Source organism: Danio rerio, chromosome 9, assembly GCF_049306965.1.
Source record: "Danio rerio strain Tuebingen ecotype United States chromosome 9, GRCz12tu, whole genome shotgun sequence".
Classification (NCBI taxonomy): domain Eukaryota; kingdom Metazoa; phylum Chordata; class Actinopteri; order Cypriniformes; family Danionidae; genus Danio; species Danio rerio.
Window position 1 is genome coordinate 9,830,881 of NC_133184.1, and position 21,293 is coordinate 9,852,173.

General features: G+C 38.9%; 1 protein-coding gene across 5 annotated transcripts in view; it reads right to left on the reverse strand.

Annotated features, from left to right (window-relative positions):
- The window catches only part of fstl1b (follistatin-like 1b), a 151,298-nt gene that overhangs the window by 6,170 nt on the left and 123,835 nt on the right, over positions 1 to 21,293 (reverse strand). For all 5 annotated transcript variants that reach the window (XM_073911617.1, XM_073911618.1, XM_073911619.1 and 2 more), the window contains 4 exon segments: positions 9,702 to 9,820; positions 5,954 to 6,066; positions 1,722 to 1,832; positions 966 to 1,054 (listed from right to left, as the gene is read on the reverse strand). In XM_073911617.1, the coding sequence (XP_073767718.1) occupies positions 966 to 1,054; positions 1,722 to 1,832; positions 5,954 to 6,066; positions 9,702 to 9,820 (432 nt within the window).

The window sequence follows — 21,293 nt, forward strand, 5'->3', positions numbered from 1 at the left end:
AGTCATCGGACCAACTGGCTGAACCTTGCAAAGGTAAAAAGTATTAATCGTGTTTTTACATGGTCTTAAATTTTGTTCAAGTATTGTCCAAATTGTTTGACCCCTAAAAAATTAATAATTATACTAATAGTGTGCTGGATGCATGTTGTTCTGGCCTAGGTGCTTCCGGCCAAGCACCTCCGTCGGGGTGATATAATTTGCGACAAACACGGGAAGGTGAAGTGACGCTCTTCACATGTAGCGAAACCATAGAGCGAAACAGACAGCAAATGGGAAAGAGTAAGTTCGCGTACTCCTGGTTGGACTGGAGAAAGACGAGTTTAAACACTGGCTGAAGCCCGTCGCTGAAAACAACACCGTAATTTATTATTTTAAGCTTTGTTTCTTCCGAGCTAATCTGAGTTCTGTTGCATGGTTGTGCTCCATTGATTTATGTAACTACAACTGTTTATTAACAACTGCGAGTTAAAGGTTTGATACTGACTATACAGACTTAAGTGGTCTTAAAATATTCTGAAAAGGTCTTTAAAAAGTCTTTAAAAGGTATCAAAATTACCTTCAGAATTCCTGCATACACCCTGTACTTATTTATCATAATACTTACACATTGTTTTAAGCCCCTACTACTTTTTATTTTCATATTTGCCAAATAAAAGTGTTAATTTATTTCGCATATGATAAAATTTTCGATAATTATTTATTTATTTAGACATTATTTTAAGGTGTCCTTGTTTTGCATTTACTTACTGTAGTAATTAATTACGCATAATTGCATATATCTAACCCTAAACCCTAAGCTACATTCTAACCCTAACCATATAGCAAGTACATGTAAATAATTCATATTACTCAGCAGGTAAATGAGTAGTTACACTGTAATAAGGACACCTTAAAATAGTGTAACCCAATTATACTGTAGTAAATAAGTGAGATGAATATAAAATGAATTATTTTAATCGTCAGACCTGATGTTTGTTGAGTTCAGCCACACGGCGGGTCCACTCCTCTTCAGTCATCTCCTGATCCCCTTCAGTGTCAAAAACCGGGGTTTTCTCTATGGATACAACCAGTTCATTAGCAAATCCAACCGGCAGTTCTCTTCTGGGGAAACGTTCACACATTTAATACATTTTGACAAGGCACATTTCCGTGGCCCTGTATTTTGTTTGTGTTGTATGTTTTCTGGAATATAACATATTCATTTATTCATTCGTTAATTTTCCTTCAGCTTAGTCCCTTTATTTATCAGGGGTTTCACCGCCAACTATTATGGTATATGTTTTACACAGCTGATGCCCTTCCAGCTGCAACCCAGTATTGGAAAACACCCATACACTCCCACAATCATACACTATGGTCAATTTAGTTTTTTCCTAATTCACCTAGAGAGAATGTATTTGAACTGTGGGGGAAACTGGAGCACCCGGATGAAACCCACTCCAACACAGGAAGAACAAGCAAACTCCATACAGAAATGCCAACTGAACCAGCCGGGACTTGAAACAGCAACCTTCTTGCTGTAAGGCGACAGTGTTAACCAGTGTGGCGCCATGCCGCCTGAATAGAACTTTGAATATATCTTGACATGCTGAAATATAATTAGATATACCTTTTTTTTTATCTTAGTCTCCTAACACTTCCAGAGCAAAGTGCTTATTTTATGCCACTCTCCTGTCATTTATCAAAATAAGATGATAACAGATTTGCAAATTAAAGCTCACCATCACAAGTCATGGCGGTGCAGACCCAGTTTCCACAAGCGCAGACGCAGCGATTGCACTCCACCTGCGTCTCTGCACCATCCTCATATGTCTCATCTTCTAGAGCACACTCTGAAATGATACAAAACATATGTTAACCCATGCTCAGGAAAATAAAATTAGTTCTCCAAAAATATGCCATAGTTTTCTTACATGAGTTAACAGAGGACTGCCGAAACGAGATCTGCTTTTCTCTATAAACTAAGCTAAAACCAACAAAAGCCGTCCAAACAGGCCATTTTGTGTGCATGCTTTTTTATGCAGCTGAGTCTGCAACTGAATAAGCCTGTGTCCCAGATTCCCAAATACAAAACAGGAAATTACTTTGGAATGACTGTGTTGCTACAAAGGGAAAGATAGAACATATGAATAAGATTGAAGTGTGCTGTCAGTATATTGTATAAATGTGATGTACAGTCTTATGCAAAAGTTTGGCCACCCCTGCTAATTTTCATAATTGCAAACCATAGCCTGCTGGCCCTTCCAATCAGCAATTTCATTCGGATATGTTTTATTAGACAGATATATTTACATAAGAGAAAAAGCAGCATTTAATTTCTGACATAACATTTATTTAATCGACAGATGCAAAGCAAAGAAAGTCATAACACAAACAGACATGTCCTAAAATTTGGGCACCCCAATAGAATAATGACATCTTTTGTAAAACCACCTTTTGCTGAAATAATAGCCTGTAAACATTCTTATAGTCAAGGATAAATTTCTGAAGTCTTGCTGAAGGCATTTCGGATCATTCTTTCCTGCAAAATTTCTCCAGTTCATTTAGGTTTGATGGGTGCCGAGCATGAACGGCCCTTTTCAAATCAATCCATAGATTTTCAGTGATGTTTAAGTCTGGGGACTGGGATGGCCATTCTAGAACATTGTATCGTGTCTAAGCATGAATTCCTTGGTAGATCTGGAACTGTCATTGTCCAGCTGAAACATCCAACCCTGTCATATCTTCAGCCTCTTAACTGGCTCCTGAACATTGTTCTTTAGAATCTGCTGATACTGGGTGGAATCCATGAAACCTTTCACTCTTACAAGGTTTCCAGTACCTGTGCTTGCTACACATGCATGCATGATGGACCCTCCACCATATTTTACAGTATGAGCAGGCTCTTCTTTTTCTGCCTTGCAAAGTGCCTTTCAAATGGTTGTGGCATCGGCCCACAGTATATTTTTCCAAAAGGATTCAGGCTTGTCCAGATGAGCCTTTGCAAATCTCGAATGTCTCTTCTCGAATGTTTTTTTTTTTTTTTGCATCACCTTCCATTGAGCTGTTCTATGTGAAGAGTGCACTGTGGAACGATGTACATTATTACATTGTACATCGATCATTCTTCGCCTTTGCCTTTTAGATATTTTTCTTGATCTAGCACATTTTTACTTCACAAGAAAGCAAGCCTTCCATTTTCTTACTATATTTCAGACTGTGGAGAAAGAGATGTTAAACCTATGTGAAAGCTTTTTGTATCCTTTTCCATGTTGGTGAATTATGCTAGTTTTCGGGTCATTAGGAAGTTCTTTTAAGGTTCCCATGTTGCTACTTTCTGGTTCACAATAAGGAGTAGCACAACAAAAAATCTGCTGTCATGAATATTCTTTTTCATGATTGGTTGCACATGTGTTAGGGTTGTTAAGGTTCACGGAGTCACTCGAATCAATTTTGTGTTGTAATCAATCAGTATTATGTGACTACAGGTTTTGAAATCCAGACAAAAGAAAAGGTTCCCAAACTTTCACATAGCCTTTTGTTCAGTTTCAATTTAATTTCACACATCTCAACACTGTTAAGGCCCGTGCGCACCGGGATGCTTTTTGCTCGTGTTTTCTATCAACGCTTAACGTCTTGTGACTAAATAAAGGGCGCCAATGCGATCGTGCACACCAACGCGCCAAAACGGCAGGCGCAAAAGCGCCATTTTGAAAAAACCACCCCATGCTCGTTTTTTTTTTTTTTTTGACGCTCTGCGTCAAAACCTTCTCCTCCAATCAGATTGGCACTTTTGTTCACGTGCACAGAGCTGCTGAAGTTACAGTAAACAGCACTTAGAAACGCACAAGCACAAAACTGTCGATGCGAGCGCACATTGAAGAAGATGCCCAGAGGTGATATGAACGTGGAGCTGCTTATTGTTCTGTTGAACAATAATCATTTCTCCATCGCTAGAGCTGCTGCTCGAACCATCCATGCTTGTTCGAGTCACCAGTTACTTTAACAACAAGTGTGTGAACTTCCTCTTTTCCTCTTCTTCTGTGTTATAAGCGGGGTGTCAGAAGCTTAAAGTTGTGTAGTGCCATCTAACATCAAGGAGCGATTTTGCATACTCTTCTGCTTGACGCCAGTGAAATCGCTTTGGTTTGAATACAGAAAAACGTCTCATAAAATGCTGACGATAAACGCAAGCGAAAAGCGTCCTGGTGTGTACGAGCCATTTCACTGATCATCTCTCACAAAGAAAAACACATAATTATGCAGCCACAGAAGGGTGCCCAAACTTTTGCATTAGACTGTATATTTAAATTTGTAATGGTTTAGTTGAGTTGCTTTTTATTTACTTTTTGTATTTAGCTTCAATATTTAATGTAACACTTTATCCAATTGAATATTTATCCCATTTACATTCATTTTTAAAATCAAATCTTACATTGAGATATTAGAATAAGGTTTTGAATGGCTCTCATCATATATTATATAGTCTTTACAAGAGGTCTAAGTTGCAAGACCACTCCCGAAAGTGCGCATCTTATGTTTTTGTTAGCAGAACGTATGCTAGACAACAAAGGCATGCATATTTAAATGCATGAGAAAAAGGTAGCAGACACTGAAATGCATGAGGGAATTTTATCCTCCATTTAAGATAAAAATACTCATATGTTTGCATTTTGTAATTTTAATCTTAAGAAACAATGTTGGAATGAAATATACACACATTCAGGACAATTCATTCATTCATTTTCTTGTCGGCTTAGCCCTTTATTAATCCGGGGTCGCCACAGCAGAATGAACCACCAACTTATCAAGCAAGTTTTTACACAGCGGATGCCCTTCCAGCCGCAACCCATCTTGGGGTAACCATTTCTGGGAAACATCCACACACACATTCACACACACACACACTCATACACTACGGACAGTGTAGCCTACCCAATTCACCTGCACCGCATGTCTTTGGACTGTGGGGGAAACCGGAGCACCCGGAGGAAACCTACGCGAAGGCAGGGAGAACATGCAAACTCCACACAGAAACGCCAACTGAGCCGAGTGAGGCGACAGCACTACCTACTGCGCCACTGCCTCGCCCAGGACAATTCAGCATTCAATAAATATATAGGCTTTATTTTAGAAAAATTATTAAATAACAAATTTTTTTTTTTTAAATGTCAAAATGACTGCCTCAGTTCTAGAGCTGAATAAAGATAGTTTATTGTCATCTCTGCTTCTATTAAGATCATTTAATATGCATAGAACCATTCCACCTGAAAAAAAAGACCCTTTATAGTGAAAAAAGTCTACATTAAATGACTAAAAGTAAACACTTTGGGGTAACCAAAATAATTGTCCTACTTTAGAACCTTTATTTTTATTCGCAATCTCAAACTATGTTTGAATTTCTAATTTTCCTTTACATGTAATATTTTGCTTTTTTTTTTTTGGAGTTAATGAATATGATTTGTAAAAGTTTTAGTTACTGTGCCACTGGTTCTTAGTTTGAACATTTTAAAGTGCTTCATCTGATGCTAGAGAAAGTGGTTCCTCCTACTGAACTTTCACCTAGTTCTGCATGCAGAGTCTATCAGCCTGAGGAACATTCTGTGGAAGAGCGGAAAAACCCCATATGTGCCCACTCTCTCCCTTACACAACTGCAGTTCTAGGAAAACTGCTGGCTTTAACTGAACTAATATAAGAAAAATCTCTCTTCTGGAGGGAAAACATATCATCTGAAGGAATTTAAACGGCTTCTTCAGGGTAAAAAAAAGCACCATGGTTCATAAATGTTCAAAGTCTGCATTGTGATTATGCAGATGATGGAATTATGCGCTCACATAAGTACAGTAGCTCAATCCAAAGCTATCCTGTGTTTTTGTGCAGCTCAGATTCCCCGAATGTACCCACATTTCTCGCTAGCTGAATAAAGTATTTATAGTTCTGCCATAGACAGAAGCATAACAGACAGAGACTTACTTTTCTCAGGAGGGCTGAAGCCTGGTTTCAGGCAGTTGAGGAATTCGTCAAAGCTCAGTTTCCAGTCTGCGTTCTCATCTGAGAGCTCAATAAGAGCGTCCACACACAGACTCCTGCAACACAAACACACACACATGGATTATTTGTACTCCACTTTTAGGAAAAACAAATATAAAAATGTAGTTATTTTCAGAATATAAAGTTCAACTTGTTTGTGTGTTTAATGCACTATCAAGCTAGCCAGATAAACAGCTGTGCAGTGAAATGTGTGTCTGTTATCATCAGTGTTTGTAGATGGAGGGTTTTCCCCTCAGGCTCATCCTGACACACAGATGGACACAATATCCTTTACTGTGAGAGAAACAGGAAGAAGTCCTAGGAGATGACAGAGATGGTTAGGATGATTATAACTATGGTGTTGGCTGGTGGTTTGTTCACTCAGAAATGCTCATTCTTTTCTCGTTTAGACAGTAACAATATCTTGGCTTCTCTGTTGCATTCCACAGTACAGCTGTGGTTAAACTGTGCAGATCTGATTATGCATGAAGACCAGTATGTGTCCCAGTAGACTGTAGTTGTACACTAACATTCAAAACATTGAAGTCAATCACATTTTTGTACGCTTGTTTCTTTATTCGGTAATACTTTACAATAAGGTTCATTCGTTAATGCATTTACTAACATGAACTAATCATGAACAACACATGTACAGCATTTATTAATCATAATTGAACATTTACTAATGCATTAATAACATCCAAGTCCAAGCTTGTAACATTAGTTAATGCACCATGAGTTAACATGAACTAACAATGAACTACTCTATTTTCATTAACTAACGTTAACTAACATGAACAAATACAGTAGTAGATGTATTGTTCATTGTTTGTTCATGTTAGTAAATGCATTAATTAACATTAACTAATGAACTATTGTAAAGTGTGACCCTTTATTCACCCTCCAAGAAAAGAAAAAGTTTTATCACACCTTTTTTTCATAATATCATCAAAAAACATTCTGATATGTTAACTAGCTGCTATATAAAAAATTGTAATAACTGCTATTTTTGTGGTAAATACATCCCAGGCTCATTCTGAAAACATACCACTGTATACATTTCTGGTGAGTGCAAAATACGTACCAGGAGGTACGTTTTTGTTTTCACAAATCCTACAGAGGCCTCTGTGTACCCTTTTTACATCTCAAATTTCTCTTGTAAGTGCCATTCGTGCCTGCTCTTCTCACGTTAATCCACTAGAGCAGGGCTATTCAATTAGTTTGTCATGGGGGCCGGTTCATGAAAAGTATCCCAAATGAAGGGCCGGAAAGATATGACTTGCTATATGAGTGACGACACAACAGCTTATAAGAGCCAATATGCTGTATTTGTGCTCATAAGACACCCACGTTGGCTTTTTCAACATTAAAATGTTAATATATTGTATTTTAAAACAACTGCAATGTCCAATTGACTTTTTTTTTACTTTCAAAATGTTGTATTTCACACAACAAAAGCAGTGCATTGCTGAAGTAGGCTTTTTCTACATTCAGACACATACATATGTTGTTTTGAACAGCATCACAATTAGTGATGCAACATTATAGATTTTGGTTGTACGATTATATAGTCTGAAGAATAATCATGCTTTCACGGTTATCACGTATAATGTAATTTAGAACAACAAGCTTTATATTAGGGAAGTAGCTATTTAGATTAACTGTTGTTATCATCTGGGTTCATCCATACACAATCATTTTAATAATAACTCTAACATATCTTTTGTTTAAATTGCACTGAAAGGCACGCACAACTCTCACCATGAGATGTTTTCTACAGCGTGCGCCTGGACAGAGGCAAGCGTGTCGCTCTGCATGTGCGCGCATATTGTCATTCTTTCATTAGAAATAACAAACTTGTAAGTGGAAAAGACGTGATATGGGAACGACTGCTGCTATAGTTAATCCGATGTGCATGCGTAGTAGCCTTGGTGTATATACTTGGAACTTTAAACTAGGGCACAGTTGGCAACTTGTCATAACTTTTCTGTGCAACAGAAATGCGGCTTAGAGAAGCCTTTACGATTAATTAACTGTGACGAATTAAAGTGCAGGTAATAGTGAAATCAGCTAATCGTTGCATCCCTATTAATGATTATAGTGCATTGTACAAAGGGCATGTTCTACAAAACCTATCCAAATGTTTTCGGCTGTCCGCACCACTCGCTTATGGTGACTCACGCTCTGCGCAACCTTCAACTGCAGCTCATGCTGTATTGAACAGACGCACGTCACTTCATAACTATAGCAGCCGTTTTTCGATTGAACTAAATTTATTTTTGATGTCTTGGTCACACTATTTGGAGGACCAGAACAAACTGCCTCGGGGGCCGGGTTTGGCCAGCGGGCCGCCAATTGAATAGCCCTACACTAGAAGCTGCTGTCGACTCGCCTTCACTAAACCCAACCAATAGTGTTTTCAAAAGCATCGATTGGCCTGCCCACATACTCCCTAAAACCCATTCGACAGTTTTAAAAAGCAATCTAGAAAAACAAAAGCCCTCGCCTGATTTTTACTACTTTTTCAGATTTGACTATGTTCTCACCCTGTTATTTATTTGTTTATTTTATTTTTGGCTTTTGTTTTTGTTTTGATTGTTTTTGATTCGAACCCCGTCATTGTTTTCAGCTCCTCTCTGCATCTCAATTCCACGGACGTACATGGCGAGTTAAATGCATAAACTGGTAACAGCAGGAAAGCCGTCCATACGGAGGTAAGCAGTCAGCTGCTAAGCACAAAAACAACCCAAGCTCATTCTGGAAACGTAGCCCTGCGGACGTTTCTGGAGACCGCGATTTACGTGGCCGGAGGTACGTAAGGCCGCGTTTAGTTTTTTTCGAGTGAACGCTGCGGGGCGGTGTGGTGCGGCTCCGCCCCTCCTCTTAGCGCTCGCCGGCTGAAGGCTCGCCTCCGAGTGGAGGGCTTTCCCGATGCAACCAGTTTGTCCGCTTAGTTCACAGCGTTGCGTCGGCGGAGCGGAGGCCCCGGAGGAGGAGGAGGAGCCGGCCTCGGGGACGACGACCGGGATCGAGTCCTGGGAACAGCGGTTCCAGAAATCAGGTAAGACGAAAAACGGAATCCGAAAAATAAGGGCGAGAACGCGGCGGGATCCGAAAACGCGGTCGAAATCGAAGACGAGGGCTTTTGCTTTTTTTTTTTTCTGGACGGCTTTTGCGAACTGTCGCTCGGGTTTAGGGAAGGAGGACGAGGAAGAGGAGGGCAGCCGAGTTGGCCGATCCGGCGGCTTTTCGCATGAGAACGGCGCGGGCGCGAACGTTGCGCGCTCCCGAGAGGCGCCCGAGACGTGAAAAAGCGCGCACAGCGGCCTCTCGCGGATCCGCGAAAACAAAAACCGCTCGAATACGTACCTCCCGGGACGTAAATCGCGGTCCGCAGAAACGTCCGCGGGGCTACGTTTCCACAATGAGCCCGGGTTGCACAAAAAACAACCGCTAGCATTCGTTGTAAACACGAAATGCAGCCATATAAACTTCTGTCTACATAATTCATGATCTCCAGAAATGTATATAGGGCTAACTTTTCAGAATGAGCCTATGTTGTGTAAATGGGATACATTTTCATTTTTTCAGGCTCCTCTGAGGACATTTCAGATAAGAGCATCTATTTAAAATAAATTGCAGAGTAGTTGTGTGAGTAAGTGAGCGAGTGAGTGGGTGTTTGTGTTTTAACCTGAGAAGGCGGTTGTTTTCCTCTTCGGCATAGGAGCTCATCTGAACGGCTGTCTCGTTGTGCTGGATGAACTTGAGCAGCTCTGCAGAATCCAGCTGAGAGTCTCCATTATCATAATTCTGCAAGAGACACAAGAGCACATTGAAAACTTGTTTCATGAACTCATTGTTGAAATCAGAGCAAGTAATCAAACATGACATCTCATTCTGCTACACTTTAATGTCTGCATTTTAATGTATTATTAATTCAACCAAAATAATAACAATAATCTTTAACAGCTAAAGACTATTAACAATTTTTTTTGTTAGTCAAGAAGGTTAAGACAATAAGAATGGGATAAGCCAAATTTACAGTGAGGAAAAAGATAGATGTTTGTTAGAATACGTTTGTTGCTGCTTTAATGCCACAAAATGTAAGTTCCTAACAGCCCTTCACAATTCCTTGTGTCCTGTTTTATTCATGGATAGTCACTATCCTGCAGATTTCAGCTGCATCTAACAAACATATCTGAACCAGCTGATGGTGGTTTGGTTCCACCATCTCCTAGTAGTCAGTCAACGAGTAAGTGAGGTAAGGGCATTAAAATTTGGAACCTAACACAAGGCAGGAATACTAGAAACCTTCCAGACCTATGTGTTAAAGTTAAAGGGCCCTATCATACACCCGGCGCAATGCGGCTAATGCGCAAATGTTATTTGCTAGTTTCAGCTTGACGCAAGTGTCGTTTTGCTGTTTTGCACCATATTGTTTAAATAGCAAATGCATATGCAATGCCCATAGGCGTTGCCCATAGGCGTTCTGTTCTAAAAAGGAAGGCGTTCTGGGGCGCACTGCTGGTGCGTTGCTATTTTGAGAAACTATAATAGATTTTTCATTAGACCAAAACAAACCCGGTCTAATCTCCAGCGCAGAGTTGCCTACACACAAGATGTAGAGCAATACGTAAATATCTTCACATATGAAAAAACTTAAATATTAAGGATATATATATAGGATATAATAAGAATATATATGGGATATAAATATAAAGGATTAAAATATTACAAAACATTATTTTCTAGCCTACATAAATATGAAAAATCACTGCTTTTATGTCTTCATCTCTGGAGGCTTTTTCAGTTCATTCATAACAATTTGCTTTTGTATAATGTTATTATTATTAGCAGTATTATTTATTATATCCATATTTATATTTGTTTTATTAAAAACAGGCTTAGATTTGCCCACCTGTCAGGTTTTAGACAATATGGGGCACAGCATGTGTTTTAGGATATAACTCAGGTTTTTAAACACACTTCGTTATTTTTGTTTATTTATTCGTTTGCGGGAAATTAGAACTGAATTTAGAAATAGTTTTAAAACAAATATTTGCGATAAACAAACAAAATTATTTGTTTATAGGCTAACTGATGTCTGTGCGTAAAGGTTTCCCTATATCACGAGAGCGAAAGTTAAAGTAGATCGATTATCTCTTATTCTTGAGCGGTAGATGCTCTGTTTAACTGTTTTCTGTTAAAAAACTGTTAACTGTTTGCTTGTGAAATGCTCAGTTTTTCCACTTCCACTTACTTTACATCATGTAAATAGCAAATGCGCTTATGGCGCAACGCAAGGCTCAAGGTAATGGGAGATGAGACTCTGATTGGTTTATTCTCAAAACACACCTATAACTCATCAAGAAAATAAACTCAACCCTTTTAGACCATGCGCCACGGCGCAAAGTGGATTTTGGATTTTCTTAAATTAGCAAATATGAATTCTGACACGCCCTGAATGCGTTTGCGCCCTGCGGTTTCCGTTTTGCGCATGGACCGTCAAAATAGAGCCCAAAATCTTGAAAAGATTGGTCATTCGGGATCAGTATTGAACACAAAACAGAACAAGGTCAATGTTCGTTCAGCCATTGACAAAATATCCTGTGACATTCTTTTGGACAGACTCTCTTCTATTGGTATCGGTAACACCCCTCAACTGATTTTATTCATACCAGGCCACACTCATTTCATGCAGTTAAAATCTTTTGCCTCACTGTCAGTCCTGTCAATAGCCCAGGTGTGCCACAGGGCTCTGTCTTGGCTCCCCTGTTGTTTATCTTTACCTTTTACTCTTGGGCGATATCCTCTACAACCATCAGATCTAATTTCACTGCTATGCAGATGACAACCCACCTCTACCTGTCAACCATTAGCCTTTCTGACATTAAATCCTGGTTCACTTTAAAAGTAAAAACAGGACCTTGACTTATCATAGGCACAGAATCAACAGTAAACAAATGCTATACATTTTCTTTTCACACTCACAACTCCGTCATCTCCCCATAACCTAAGGTTAGGAGCCTGTGTGTTCAACATAATTTCTGCAAATTTCTTTGTTTATAATGTTACCAGATCTGTTTACTTCCACCTTTGAACATCAATCATTTATGCCCTACCCTGACACCTCACTCCACTGCCATTCTCATTCTCAGCTTATTCACTTCTCTATTAGACTACTGCAATTCCCTTCTGTTTGACCTTCTGAATAAAACTCTCCATAAATTACAGCTGGTACAAAATGCAGATGCTGGTATTATGACAAGCAGCCCTCTATTCTTCATGCTACGCTCGTTCTACAACAGCATCATTGGCTCCCAATCACTTGCAGAATTATATGCCTGCAAACTACTTCACACCTTTAAAGCTGTTCGAAATCTTGTCCCTTTATACCCCTCTAACTGCACCTGCTTACACTCTTAGATCCTCTTCTTCACTATTATTTCTTTCTTCCTTGTTACTAAGGGGATCATTGGTTTTCAGTTCCTCAGCTTTGGAACTTACTCCCTTCTGACCTTCATTATTTTTAGCTCTCTTTCAGCCTACTTTCCCTGAGCTTAACTGCATTTTGTCTTTGTTTATCTATTTACTATTTTGTTGTACGGTGACCTTGAGTCTCAACAGCCTGATCTCACAAGAAAATGTAAGTATTTTAAATTTTGTCAGTTTAGTGGCTAATTCGTACGAGTTCAGTCGATTTTAAAAAGACGGTGTGGCACCCAACCCCGCCCCTAAACCCAACCGTCATTAGGTGATCAGCAAATCGTACTAAATTGTACTAATTAGATCGTACGAATTCATACTAGTTAGCCACTAAATCAAAAAGTTATGAATTGTGTTGGTATTAAGAAAGGCACCTTTAAGTAAAAACATTGTTATTTGTTATTGTTTGGTGAAAGGAACAGACATTATTTTCCATCAATCCAGCTTTAACTGGTTATCTGGGGCCGAGTTGCTGGGGCAGCAGTCTTAGCAGAGAACCCCAGACTTCCCTTTCCCTGGACACTTCCTCCAGCTCATCCAGGAGGATCCCAAGGCTTTCCCAGACAAGCAGAGAGACATAGGGCACACTCACACTATGCTATCCGAACCGTGCCCAGGCCCGTTTCCCGGATCCTTTGAGAAGTGTGAGTGCGCTGAATCGGGCTCAAGCACGGTTCACTTGGCCGGCCCTGGCCCGGTTGGAAGAGGTGGGCCTAAGCGCGGTTCACTTGGGCTTTGGTGCGGTACGCTTCTGTGTGAGTGCAAAACGTGCCAAAGCCCGAAACTGAAAGCGAGACGTGACTTTAAAGGGACTGTTTCATATGGATTTATTAATCATTCTTACTGTTCAATGAACGCAAACTGCCGAAGTTTATTAAAGATGCAAACTCCTCACTGCACGACAGCTGCGCACTTTTAGCAAACCTCCTCATTTCTACAGCACGAAGGCTTTATGATTGTTTATGAGCGTCAAAAGTGGTGGATCTGTTCAGCGTAATATCTGTCTGCGTGTCACCCCATCCCTAAGGACTGTTTGGTGAAATATTTGACTGCATGTCACTGCATATCAAACCGACTGAAACGATATAACTAGAGAAACCTCCACTGTGCTGAGCGAGAGCGCTCACTGAACAGCGCAGCATCGATGACGTAAGCGCACCCAGACCCGATTGTAATGTGAGTGCGGGCCGTCGGGGGAGACGGGAGGGAGGACAAGCGTGCTTTGGCCCGGTTTGAGGCAACTGTACATAGTGTGAGTACTGCCATAGTCTCTGAAGCATGCCCTGGATCTTCCCCTGAGCCTCCTCCTAGTGGAACAAGGTATAGGAGGCATCTGAAACAGATGCCCGAGCCACCTCATATCAATAACTTTTCTCAATGTGGAGGAGCAGCGGCTCTACTTCGAGTTCCTACTGGGTGACAGAGCTCCTAACACTATCATTAGGGGTGTGCTCTGCCACCCTGCAGAAAGGTCCCAAAAAGGTCAGCTCAAATGCTTGCATCAAGGGGTGAGAGGAGGAATGTAGTTTGACCAGTAAACTACAGCTCTGTTTCTTCATCACCACTACAGACTGTTATATATTGACTGCATTACTGATGCTGGTGCACTAATCTGCCTGTCAATGACATGTTCCATCATTCCCTCACTTCTGAACAAAACCCCAAGATACTTGAACTCCTTCACCTGGGGCAGTGACTCTCCTCCAACCTGGAGCCAGCCACCTTTTTCTGGTCGGGCACCATGGCCTCAGATTGAAGATGCTGATTCTCATTAGCAAACCATCCCAGTGCTAGCTAAAGGTCCAGATCTGATGGAGCCCACAGGACAACATATTCTAAAAATTAGCAGAGATGAAACCCTGTGGTCCATAAACCAGACACCCTCTGACCCAATATACATTTTTAATACTATTATTATGGATTACTATAAAGTCTTCATTCTCTCACTATCCTTCATCTTTGTCCCTGATTTATCAGGGGTTGCCACAATGGAGTGAACCACCTATTACTCTAGCATACATTTTAAGTTGCAATGCCTTTGCAACTGCACTAATAAATGTTATTATTATAAATTAAGTCCTGTATATTGTTTTTTTACATAAAACTTTTGCAATTTGTGCACTTTGCTAGCAGGTTCAATGAGGTTATAGTTTGTATTTCCTATGAAGAGGATAACAGGAAATAACTCCTTCTGACTGAAATGAGAGATGCAGCAGACCAGACTCTGACCGCTGTGAGGTTATCAGGTCTCTGCGTAGGTGCTGCACTGAAGTTTACTCTGAGCAGATAGTCTGATGACTGATAGGTGTGATCATTTCTGCTTTCTACCATATCCTCAGCTCTCTGCTATCTCTATTTCAGCTGCTGTCTGCAAATGTGTGTGCAGCAGCAGGTCCATATGAGGCATGAAGGAAGACTGCGTGCTACAGTACAGAGACACTTTTCACATATCCAGGCTTCTGAGAAGCAGACGTCATCATAGTTTGGTAACTGCAATACTGACTGAGAAATTGATTATGTTGCTCAGAAAAGACTAAGATTTACTAAACAGAAGGAGTTAGAGTTAAATTAGAATGAAAGTGCAACCCCAGGTACAATCCCATACAAGTGTAATATACTGATAATGTGGAAATTAAAAAACGCAGATGCTGCAGGTCATTACCAAAATGTCTAACTTGGCACACAAAGTAGTACAAGTTAGCTTGCAAAGAAGAAGCTGATATTAATCAATTTATATAATTTAGCAACAACAAAGGTGCATTTAAAGTTAAGACATGGGCTGTTTCTCAATATGCGTTCTACAGCGGTCTTGCGTCTTCGTGTTCTCGTGCAACGTCATCATCAGCTGCCTAAGTTCAGTTCCATTACTCAAGACCGCAAGTACGGAGGACGCGTAAAACTTCCCGGATGTGATCTTGATATCGAGGATGCACCAATGCAGACTTGAGCATCAAACTCGCTCTGGAAGTCCCAGAAGTTATTGCGACTGGAGGTAGGAAGCGCAGCATTTTATTTAGATTTATTATTAAAGTTCAGATAAATAATTTATTTACCTCAGTAGTTTCCCTAAATGAAACGGTGAAAGTAAATAAAACCATGAACATCTTAATAAAGAAATAAACACATTAAGATTGTGTGTTTGCTTAAATTCGTATTAAAATCTGTTTTACTTATATTGTGCAGCGTATATTTATGACATTTGTATGCAAAGTATATATTTTGAAAAGGGGAAAAACAATAAATCGCTGTATGAATGCTGCACTGTTTAACTAATTTACCATTTAAAACACGTGAAGGTCATGTGACCATCAGGAAGAACGCAGCATCTCATTTCTCAAAGGACGCGTTCTCTCCCCTCACGGTTTCCTGAGTTCTTTCTTCCAAGGACCTAAAAAGGTACACTTTCAAATTTGAGTTTATAAATTTTTTTTTTTAAAGTGCCTCTTTTTTAGGTGTTTATTAAAACACAGACAACATATACAGATGTTTTAAACACTTTCAATAATTGTTAATGAAAATTCAAAGGGTTTTCTTTAAAAGGATACCAAATTTTTGCATTTACTCCTCTGCATGTGGATTTGGGAAGCTTTTAAATTTGGGTAGGCAAAATCCAGGCGGAAATCCCAAAATAGCAGCAGAGTTTAACTGGCTAACTGGGGAATATAGTAGTTAGAACTGAATAGCTGATATGTCAATGACAGATCCCAATTGGCAAAAATCTGACATTTGTTACTAGCATGAGTATAATAGTAACTAGACTTCACCAAAATAAATACTAGTACCTTATATATAACTAGTATCTGTTTATTAAGGTAGTGGTATCTGACACAAAAGCATAAATTACATTTTTAAAGGGTTGTATTACCTCAAAAGTAAGCACAAGTAACTAATGAGTAAGTACTGGTAGCATGAAAGTAGTTCCTACATTTTTAGATTCAATGGTTAATTGTTGTGCCTGCAGTTAACTGGTTATTTTAAATAACACAAGTAACATACTGAATAAAACATACCATGTTATTAAATGTACAGGGTGGGCCATTTATACGGATACCCATAATAAATGCAATGGGAATTTCACAAAAAAAAAAAAAAAACAATAGTGTCCTTGATTTTAACGTAACTTCATTCTTTCATGAGTTATTTACAAGTCCCCTCACATACACTAATATACTTGTGTGCCACAAACAGGACGTTAATATCACAAACCATTTCCATTTTATTAAGGTGTATCCATATAAATGGCCCACTCTGTACATTAAAATAATATAAAATGAAAAAATAAAATCCTTAGATTTCTCTTAACTGGAGAAATGTGACATTTAGTCTTTGCAAAGTGATTAAACTGCACATACAGTTTAAACAGTCGTATACAGTTCTTCAGCTCATATAGACACTTATATCAATGATGACACATCAGCTACTTTGAAACATGTACACATCATACTCTGTTTAATCTTATCTCAGCAGTTTGTCGGAAGACTGTACTCTGCCTCGTACAGCTGATGTAGTCGTGTTCACCAATAAACTAGAGGTAAAGGACATGTTAACGACTGAGTCAAACTTACAGGATTTCTTCTCGACCATTCACTGGAATAGTTCACATAAAAAATTGAGCATTCCCCAGCTTCATCACACAAGAAAATGCAACTATTTTATGTGTTGGCAGAAAAATGTGGCACCCAAAAATGAACATTAACGCGCAATTCACCCTTCTTTGTGTGAAGTATAGGACTTTGTTCTGTTTATAATAGTTTTATATTTTATCCTGTGTCTCCATGCTGTAAAATGTTGTTGAATAGTGGATTTTATTTTGAAGTTTGCAAAAGTGCATAAATCTCAAAGCAAGGGGTTTTTTGATGTCCTATGAAGCTAATCAATGTGTTTTTGTAAAAAGATACTGTAAACACACAAAATGCGTGACTACAGTATATGACAACGCAAGATGCATTGGTAGCTAAAGCTCCGGTTATATATGCAAACTGTGGAAACCACGTACTGCAGATTTGTAGACAATCACGAACTACAAACAACAAGTTGTCTTGGTATTATTGTGCACTGTTATTCAGTACGTTACACTTACAAAGTCACATACACGTGTCTAGCGGTGTTATATCACGCATCATACATTGTATGCATCTGTCGTGCAGAACATGCATTTAACCACCACTGGAAGTTAATAATTGGAGTTTATATTTTAAAATGAAAGAGCCCCTATTTTGCATTAAAAAGATCATATTTGGGTTTAGGGGTCTCCAACAACAGGCTAATATGCATGCAAGGTCAAAAACACACTTTCATCGTCTTATAATATGCACTTATTTTTACCTAATTATCTAAGCGACTCCCTTATGAAACTATTAATTTGTTCCCAAACCCCTCTTTAGCGCGAAGCTTATCTGCAGTGATTGGTCTGATGATCCAGTCTGTTGCGATTGGTTGACTGCATTCAGCACGAGACAGAGAGAAATGCCCACCACAGCTACAGTATGAAGTAGTAGAAAGTATGTGAGAGCCCAATGCATGAATGCAATAAAGCAATGCAGTTACACACAAGAAAATTACTCTTAACCCTAACCCCAAGTAATAACAGCCACACATATTCGGCATTATTCCACACAGTGGCAAAAGTTAAACTATTTTGAAAATTGGCCACGTTGCGTGTGTGAGGAACTGCTGATGGTGGCCATCGCAAAGACAAACAGCAGAGGATCAACGGTTCAGAAACGCATTTAAATAGGTAAAGGAAGAAGCAAGCGTCGTGGTTTTGTATGCAATTTGTGAACAGCCCCATACAGATTTAACCTGAGAGATACAGTTCAAGCACTGACCTATAATCGATGCTTGATTACAAGCCACTCGGGTAGATTACAACTTATAACACACAATTAAACACATATTTTGCCAACTATACAATACAAGGCAACAATTTTAATGACGCTTACACGTTATGATCTGGAGGAAGAATAAACTGGTCCGTATGAACTGTAAAAGTTACTGATAAAATCCCAAAGTCTCTGCTGCTCCTTTAATAGCAAACGCCTGTCAAATTCCGTGTTGCAGCGTAGGTTATTGTATCAAAAATCAGAAAAATGACAGGAACAAACACAGCACTAAATTGGCTATACTGTGGATTTGTTGTGAAAATGAACTTTAACCCTTTATTCCCCGCAGCCGAATTTCCATCTGTCTGTGATCGTCATCTTCGCGTCATGATCAGTCCTGTGATCCCCCGCGCCTCTGCCAGAGTCTGAAGTGAAAGCGCGTTCACATTTTACCGGAACTGGAAGTATATTTGGTGATATACCATATAGACGTCGATGCTATCAAACAAAAGATCCAAACCCAATTCGATTCGTTTATTCGACTCTGAGTCAACTATTTTGCTAAAGAATCAATCATTTTAAAAAAGGTGCACTTTTAGATTTAAGCCTCAGCTGGATGTTCACTTTGAGCTGTGTTGCACTCTGCGTGGAAGCTCGTTTTCAAAAACCCATAACAGGGGCTCTTTAAGTTTAGTTTGATGATTTATGCACATTTAGAAGCTTCAAAAAAGGGTCACTACCCAACCCCATTATAGAGCATGAAAAAGCCAGTATAATATCTTTTACTACTCTGACTTTGTTCATCTGACAAAAAAAAAAAAAATAATAATAATAGTAATAATAATAATAATCTACACCAAGAGTTGCTTGAGGTTGAGTTAATTATGAGGTGACTTTTATCTAAAAAGTAGTCTTTGAATTTGTATGAAAACAAACAATTTGTAAAAGGAAGTATGTCCCCAAACCCCAAATCATTGGGGGATAAGCAAATCATGTTAAAATGTACGAATGAGACAGTAAAAAGGCCCAGGGTGATTCTGAAAACGTACCGCTGTACATTTCTGGAGAGCGCCAAATACGCACCAGGAGGGACCTTTTTGCAGTTTTTGTTTTCATGAATCCACCAGAGGCCGCTCTGTACACTTTTTCAGATCCCAGATTTTTCAAACGAGTGCCATTCATGCCTGCTGTTCTCATGTAAATCCATCAGAGGCTACTAGTCGACTGACTGACTGACTGACTGACTAACTGAGTGATTGGCTGACCCACCCTCCTCCTTCCCTAAACCCAACTAATAGGCTGCATCCCAAATCAGCTACTATTCAGTGAATTTAAATATACTACTCGGCCGTAAAAAAAGCATATACAGTTTAACTGGAACACGGACATACTTTAACTGCCATTTTGTCATCATCACGTTACCTGCCCATGTCAGATTCCCTCCCATTCGTGAATTCTCTCATGGTGCATCATGGGATAGCGCTCTTCAGAATCTCGCCGGAGGTAATTGGTCAATAGGTTACTTCTCGCATACTGTTTTTCAAATTCTATAAATTAGGACATACTACTCAGCTCGCATACCGTTTTTAACATATTATATAGTATGGAAGTATGCGATTTCGGACGCAGCCATAGTATTTTTAAAAGCACAGATCGACCCGCCCACCCACTACCCTAAACCCAATTTTCATTTTTTACCACATTCTCAACCTGTTATTAACTTTTTTATTTTACCTTTTGGCTTCTGTTTTTGTCTTACCCACTTTCTGGAACCGTTCTACCTCTGGCTACATAATTCACAATCTCCAGAAATGTATATCGGGGGATGTTTTCAGAATGAGCGTTGTTGCCATTAAATTAAGAAGTTACAAACTGCCATGAAATTGTGTTGAAATGGACATTTAATGTAAATGTAAATACAATACAATATATTTTATCAATATATTCATCTCTTTTTCCCCCATACAATGAAAGGAGTTTAAATAAATCCCACTGGCTTCTAATGCATGATTATTCATTTAGTTATCAAATTAATTTTTGTGTGAACTAACCTATGTTTTCTGAACTTCAACTCTTTGAGAGAAAGATGTCTAGGCACACGTACAGTAAGACACTGATCTGAGCAAGCATATGGATTATTGGTCTTCAGATAGTGGTCAGTCAGATTTATGGATTGTGCTGGCAGCTGCAGAGGCTTGTTCTCCAGCTATCTTTAGCTGTGCAAGTGCAAAGGTGAGCTAATATTGAAACAGACTGATCCATCAAAAGACCCTTCAAACCGCTGCTATGCAAACAGACGTCATTTGAGAGTATTTCACACGCCTTGGGAGGCTGTCAGAAAAAATTATGTGGTGCATCCAGAAGGCACTTTGAAGAGCAGCAGGAGGGTGCAGAGACTCCCCGTGGAGGCTAATATACAAAAAAAGCCTGACGCTGAAGAAACTAAAGCAAACTGATGCTGCAACAAATGCCTTTAGTTTCAGGAGGGCACTTCAGTGTGATAGCAATGTAAAGGAGAGATCAAACATTTGTGTTTGTAAATTTGTAGATATCTGGAATTCGCTTTGTATTCTCTATAGATTTTGTCTTTATAAGGTATTTATAAAGAAGACATTTTTGAAAGGTTACAGAAAAATACTTCAGATGAACAGTGTATAAATGGAGTACAACAATGTGATACCACCATACAGTTGATTAAGAATTACAAATGTATTTTAATTACAAGTTGGCATCGACTAATTAATTGTACACTAATTTGCATAAAAGTAACATGTTTGCATTTGCTAACTAATTTATATATATATATATATATATATATATATATATATATATATATATATATATATATATATATATATATATATATATATATATATATATATATTTATTTTTTTTTGAATCTATTTTAATAACTTTATGGAAGAAAATACTCAGTTTGTACAGTTTAGACTTTTAAAAACATTTTTAACATTTTT